The sequence below is a fragment of the Microtus oregoni genome, unplaced genomic scaffold, assembly GCF_018167655.1.
Source record: "Microtus oregoni isolate MIOR12 unplaced genomic scaffold, Mior012 000001F_ref0000356, whole genome shotgun sequence".
Classification (NCBI taxonomy): Eukaryota; Metazoa; Chordata; class Mammalia; order Rodentia; family Cricetidae; genus Microtus; species Microtus oregoni.
In genome coordinates this window covers 62,357,280-62,364,524 of record NW_024543060.1, presented here as the reverse complement: position 1 = coordinate 62,364,524, position 7,245 = coordinate 62,357,280, and the positions used below count along the sequence as shown (strand labels likewise).

Here is a 7,245-nt window from a genome sequence, read left to right as displayed (position 1 = left end):
GAGCTCAGAAGGAAGCATCAGATACGATGGAAATGGAGTTACAGAGAGTTGTGAGCTGCCATGTGGGTGCGGGGACTTAGACCTAGGTCTTCTGAGAGAGCAATGAGTGCTCTTAACCATGGAGCCACCTCTCCATCTCCTGAAAGCTGATTCTAAACCCAAGGTGCAGTGGCTTCACAAGATGATCATCAAATCACTAAAAAAGGATAAATGGCATAAAAAGAGGAAAACGAAAACTTGCAAACATGAATTCCAATGCACATAAGGAAAACCATGCTGGGGCACCGCCAACAAATATCTATCCTAGTACCTGGAACGCTGAGGCAGGAGAATTACAAGTAGAGGCCAGCCTGTTTTCCCACCGACAGCCTCTCCTAAAACGTTGAAAAGAAAAATCAGCAAAACTTGAGTCTAGTTAGAAATAGTGATTAACAAAGATCTCTGTAATTTTCTACATAGCTAGAAATGCAAGGATTATAAATGGCACCCAGTTTGGAAACAGAGTACTGGTGACTTGGGTCAAGCAGTTCCAACTAGATTTGAGTGTACTTTTTGAAAAGGAACTATGACTTTTAGAAGTTTGAATGAGAAAAATACAGGAGAGGAAAATGAAGAGGTGAACTCTGGGAACGATACATACGGCTGCATATGATTCTAGCAACTGTATTTATAGATAGAGGACATTAGCATCGTAAATGCAGAAGCAGCAACAGCTGAGTCCCCACCCCCGCACCATACAGTCAGGTGGAGTCATTTACTTTTCCTACAGAAAATTAAATAATCTCTGTACTTACCTGTTTACCTCTGGCACGCCACACATGAGTTAAGTTTCCCCGGAAGTGCTAGGCCACAGAGTCTAGGTACCTGGTTCTCAAGTTGTGGGGCTGACCCTTTGGGTTTGAACAGCCCTTTCATAGGGGTTGCATATCAGATAGATTAATAACAGTAGCAAAATTACAGTTACAAAGTAGCAAACAGTAATAATTTTATGGCTGGGGGGGGGGGTCACCATGACATGAGGAACTGTATTAAAGGGTCACAGCATTAGGGAGGTTGAGAACCATTGATCTAGAGCGTTGTTTAAAAGCAAAGAAACAAACAGACAAAAAGAAAAAAAAAAGAAAAAAGGACTCTGAGCTTCATCTTAGTCTGGTTCCTGTGGCTGTAATGAAATAGAAAGGCTGGGCACTTACAAAGAAGTTTACCCCATGGTTTGGGATTTGAGGGATGCATGCTGGCCCTGGTGAAGGTGGCATATGGCACCAAGGGGACAGGAGCAAGTGTGGGAAGGATCACAAAACAAGACAGGAAACCAAGCATGGGGTCAGCTAGCCAGGCTCTTGGATGCAACATTTCTCTGTGGGAACCAGCAGGTCCCATTAGAACTACTAAATTCCGTTTGAGGGTGACCGCAGAGACTCAGTTACCTTGGACTGGGCCCCACATTTACAGGCTCACTACACCATGTGACACTCAAGCCCAAGCTCCCAGCACAGAGGCCCTTGGGGACAACACTATACCCAACTCATGTCATTTTCATTCATTCCTTCATTTGTTTATGTTGAAACCACCTCATTGGCATACAGGTTGACTGTTTAGTGTTTGCAATACGTCACAGACAGCTTCATGAACCACCACTTTCTTGTGTTTTTTGTTTGTTTGTTTGTTTGTTTGTTTGTTTTCACTGTGCCTCAGGAGCAAAAAGGTTGTGATAAGACCACAAGAGTGGTCCTGGAGAGGCCTGCCAGGGAGGGAAAACAATTTGTATCCAGCCTAGGAATTTGAAGGGATATTTATTTTAAGAATAAATATGTACGTTAGCATATACTGTACAGGGCCGATGAAATGGCTTTGTAGGTAAAGGCCTCAGCAGAAAGGAAGGTCGTGAGCAGACAGTGTGCCGAGCCTGGGAGTTTTAAGTCTGAGAGTACTGTGGGGAAGGTATGAGAAATGGCTGAAATGGTAACCATGGGGTCACCTTGTTATGCTGTAAAGTGAGTCATTTGATCCACTCAGATTGACTTGACAAAGCTATTTCTGGTAATAGTGAAGACAACGGACTGACTAAAATAGGTAATGAGACCTGTTAAGTCACTCCTGTAAATGACAGGTAAGAGCCTGAACTCCAGGTACCACTGTGGGATCCCAGGAGAGCCGTGGAAGACCTTGAGAAAACTCAGGTGCCAAATCAACAGGAATTGGAGATGATTAAATGAGTGGGAACCTGGGCTGGGACCATTCTGGACAGGTGGGAACACAGGTACAAACAGCTTCAGCCACCACGGTGCTCCAAGTTTGCGTGACACACGCAGGTTGTTCGGTGAGAAAGCAAACGTTTTAGATACAAAATCAGAGCTGGCCACAGAGGCTTACTGGACAAGAAAGAGTAGCACGTGACCATGCCATTTACGTAATGGAGAAACTCTTTCTGTCCATTGATTAATCTGGGAAAAATAACTGTGTACATAACGCTGGGCAAATGAGGGAGCTGCCGAATTTCAACTCTGATCTGGAGATAGGCCAAAAAGGCCATATGGAAAAAAAAGGGACCAAACCAAACACTGATGGACCTAGGGATGTGGCCCCCTGGGAAAGCTTTCACCTAGCTCAGTTCAGCATCTCAAAAACAACTACACCTAACCAAATAAGCACATAAATAAAAAACAAACAAATACAGCAAACAAACATAAAAACCACTCTGCAAAAACAATAAAAAGTAAATAAACCAACTTTGTGAAAACCATGATAATAACCTCACAGTGACATTAGGTGTTGTCTTCAAACTGGACCTAAGACACTGAGCTAAATCAAACAGTCACAGGCACAATAAAGCGGCATGGAAAGAAAGTAGTCGTAGACAAAAATCTAAGCGTTAACTTTTAACAGCTGTGAATAACTTCCATTCTTAAGAACGTTTGACAATGTAAATGGACTAAAAAGCTGCATGAGTATCGGTTAAACTTTCTGTTCATTCATCACGGATAGCTAATACGTGATATGTAATTTAAACTCAAGTATTCAGGAAAGAAAGAGAACCTGAAATTTTACAGTAAGGATAGATTTGATCAATTACCAAAAATTATCAAAATAAACTATTAAAAAATAAAATAACTTTTGTCAAAAGACACTCTATCCAATATCAAATTTCTTAAAAGATAAAAGAGAGAAGTGACTCCATTTATTGGGCTAATTCTGTAAATGTAAGCGTACAGACCCTCTGGCGAGTCTATTATAAGACTGGACCAACCGCTTTTAGGTCACATGTGAAATCTCTCAGAGCCCATTACCATACTCTTGTGTCACACAGGTTACTAAATGCCTTAAGAAAGAGTTCTGGTAAATAGTCATTTCTGGAGCAACGCATGAAGGAATGGTACTTTGTTGAAGACTGATTTTGTTTCGGAGGGACAGGGTACTGTTATTCAATGTGTAAACAGAATACTGCCTTTAAAAATGCAAGCTCCAAACGATCCTAATGGACAAGATCCCGAGATCAGGGAAGACAGACAGAACATTCTACAGCGATATTCGGGTCTCAGTCTTTGGAAACATCGCAGCACCGAACATCTGTTGTCGCGCTGGCTTCAAGTTATTTCTCCCACATTCCTGAGACAGTACATAGTATTCCAAAGGTTCTGACTAGCCTTGCTCTGAGAAATAATTTGTGCTTTTCTTCTGCAGGGAGACAACGAAATCGATACATGTAATTGTGGATGCTTATTAAGCTAAGGGCTACTCCAAGACCTTAAAGAGGTCAAGATTACACAGAATAAATATCTTTAGTGTCAACAGTGGGATGAAGAAAGATAAAGTTCTACAACCATCTATTAAGATATGTTTGCACGAGGTGTGACCTTCTACCGGAAAACAAGAAAGCTCTGTTGAAAGTTGAAGAATTCTACTTAGAAACAAACCACATCTTAGGTTGGAGGTAAAGCTCAGTGAATAAAGCACTTAATTGATGTCCTGGGTTCGATCCCCAACATCACAAAAATAAAATGAGCAGACCAAGGGATCTCACATTTGTCCTTGCCTTTATGTTATCTTAGAATTTAATGTCTACATATTTGTTCATTCACTATGAAGTATCAATATGGTGTATACTCTTTTCTTGCTGATGTCCGAGGAACTGAGTTTCTCTTTTCTAGACAGATAAGATTTATATTTGATCCACAAGTTTGGCCAAAGCACATTGAAATTATGCTGAGAAAGCCAGTTTTTCTTCCAGTTTAGAAAGATTTCTTCTTATTCTGTGTGAGAGTTTGTCTACAATCATGTCTGGGCACCATGCATATATCTGGTGCTTGTAGCATCACAAGGCATCAGACCTGCCCCCTGGCACTAAGTTACAGATAGTGTGAACCACCCTGAGAGTGCTGGGAACTGAACCCAGGCCCTCTGTGAAATCAGCAAGGGTTCTTCACTGCTGATCCATTTGCCCAATCCGGTAACCCAGTATTTCAGTTTAAGATGTTGACTTAAACTTCTGTGCCAAAATTTGGAAAAAAATAACTTCTTCAAAAGAAATTCATAATTAAGAAGTGAACGTTTGGACTTCAGGTAACAATGTAGACAAATTCACAATAAGATTTTGAAAATCTGACAGTTTAATAAAGCCATAGTAAGGGAAATCACTTCTAGTTGCTGGCTATCCATGGAGGCACGCACTTCTTGTCTTAGATTCTAAGGTCTAAGAAGAAAGCTTGCCGTGGCTTAGGCTTGGGACCCTGGTTCTCAATAGAGAAGGACACAGAGCAGGGAAACCTTACCTCTACCACGTACGTCCTCACAGAAGATTCTGCTTTCTCAAGCCTTGTTAGTTTACTTTAAAAAAACTGCAAATGGCGGAATCTCACACCTTCAATTGTCTGTTTTTTAAATTTAGTAAGCACACTAACTCTCGTCATGGCAATTCATCATGGGCCAGAGTGTTTTCTTTAAATGGCACATAAATAAGAGTTTTCTAAGAACAAATATTGAGTTTTACCATCAGAGCCCTCAAGTGTAGTAGGTTTATCTACTCTATTGCTTGGAGCCAGGGTACACAGTGTTGAAAATTCCCATGCATTCATAAATGCATGAGCTTGACATGCAGCATCCTCCCTTAATACTGTTTAAAACAAACAGATGGGACGACAAAGTTAGTAAAATACGTTCATTAAAAAAATGCCTCAAAATTCTTTAGAAGCACGGTGCACGGTCGAACCAGCCACTGTGTGTACACCAACCATAACCAGTGAAGATTAGTAAGGCAGCAGAGACTGGGGTGGCAGCCCACAGCCACTGTGGATGGAAAACCACCTTCGCCATGGCTTTTTCCACAGTAGAGACATGCAATCCAGAGCCTTCTAGTTCTAACTCAAGCCATGGTGGACGGGAAACTCCTGTGGCAGACAGTAGGTACCGGGCCACAAAGGCATTCATTGGCTTCATTAAGGAAATATGGATTATGGGGTCATTCGAGCTGCAGCTGGGACCAGTTGGCAGCGTCAGATCTCCTTCTGTTTGTGAGGCTAGGAACACCTTCTGATGACTGCCGGAGTGCACTTGGCTGTGACCCACGTGACGATAGTTTGTTAACCATCCAGGGGGTGGGGTGGGCTGAATGGGCCCTTTGGCTGTACTTTTAATATGCTAAATATAACATCAATTCATTTGAGATGTGATAATACAAATGAAATAGGTCTAAAATGCATTGAAAACAATAAAATCTCTTATTGTATAAATGGGGCTTGGCACCAAAAGACACATTTTATTAAACACAATGTGCAAAATAGAATAAAGTGGCCTCTATTCAAAAAAAGGTGTAAGATGGGATTATTTAAAAGGCTTTAGTACTCATCCTCAATAAAAAGAAATCTGGCTTTATAAAAATACATAAAATGGACTTATACCATTAATTTACATAGGATATTTTTCATATAAAACAAAGTTATAAAATACTTTTTAAAATGCATTTTTATATGAAAGTTATTCCCGGTATAAATTTTTATAACTTTTTGTAATTTTGGTTCCTCTGTATAAATAAAGCATTTTTTTTTTCCTTTTTAAACTTTGTAAGTCCATTTAGAAACATTGGCTTCTGTCTCTTTTAAATAGGAGCCCAGATGAGGTAGCATGTGGAAGCTTTTCTTTGGTCCTTCCCGTCTATGTGCCCAAGTCACAAGGCTGGCAGCCTGGAGTCCTGTACGTATCTAATGTCTGTTGATCGGTACCCCTGTGATTATCCTCCCGGGACTCGGTCCTTTCTTTTGCATATTCCTCTGACTCAGAGTCCAACTCTGCAGAGGAAAGCTCCGTCATGTGAAAGGGCCTCGGCTGACAGTCTGGCGGCTTCCCAAAGCTCGAAAAGGCGTCCAGGTGAGGTCTCCTCAGAGGCTTTCCAAAGGTACCTACAAGAAAAGAAAATCCCATGAACACACGGGTCCTTTTGCTAGTACGTAAAGGAACGCCAAAAGGAGCCAGCATGTTTCCATTAACACGACTAAGCTTGTCCCAGCATCCTATGCGGGAGTCGGTGTGCGCTGTGAACACACTGTCTATAGGATGCAGCAAAGAACACCTGCACACCCGTGTCTTTAAAGCCACCAAACAAACATGCCCATTTTTGTTTTATCACGACCCTCAGCAACACTAACCACTGAACATTGAACTTCCTGAAGCCTGTCAATTGAAAAATGCCCCGGAGCCCTTGCCTGAGGATGTCTGAGCTCATGATTCTCATGAAGGGTGACTTCATAATACGCAGCCAGTATATTTTGACAGATTCTTGTCTTGCCCTTTCTTCAACTGTAGCAAAAAACCATCCGATTAACTAAAATGCCTACCCTAGTTCTACAGAATACACTTCCATTTTTTTTTTTTCTTCAGGAAAGTATAGGAATACTGGAACAATGGATAAAATTTCTTAAACACTTAAGTAAAATGGCTTGGAATTTTTCCTTTAAAAACAAACCAAGAACACGAAAACACACCACGGCAGGTTGGGGCTTGTTTCTCTGACTGCTTCACTCAGTAAAAACGGCAGCATTCACTCTCCGTTCTTCCCTCTAAAGTCTCACAATCTACCTGTGAGGGTCACTGTTGTCTACCTGTACGGGTTTGCCCTGTAAGCACTGCAGGCCTCTGCTGACTATCATCTCAACTGTCTGAAGCTTGGCTAGGTAGGATGCTGCCTTCCCAGCTTCCACTGTGAGTTCAGTGAGAAGCCACCAGACGTACGAAACCACAACCATGCAGAGAATA

The 7,245-nt window shown here is 41.5% G+C and overlaps 1 protein-coding gene across 1 annotated transcript in view; it reads right to left on the bottom strand.

The window, feature by feature from the left end:
• Positions 1-5,641: 5,641 nt before the first annotated feature.
• Positions 5,642-7,245, bottom strand: part of Lrig3 (leucine rich repeats and immunoglobulin like domains 3) — a 49,128-nt gene continuing 47,524 nt past the window's right edge. The window contains exon 19 of the mRNA XM_041674320.1: positions 5,642-6,392. Coding sequence (XP_041530254.1) covers positions 6,148-6,392 — 245 coding nt within the window. The 3' untranslated portion in view covers positions 5,642-6,147. The remainder of the gene's footprint in view (positions 6,393-7,245) is intronic.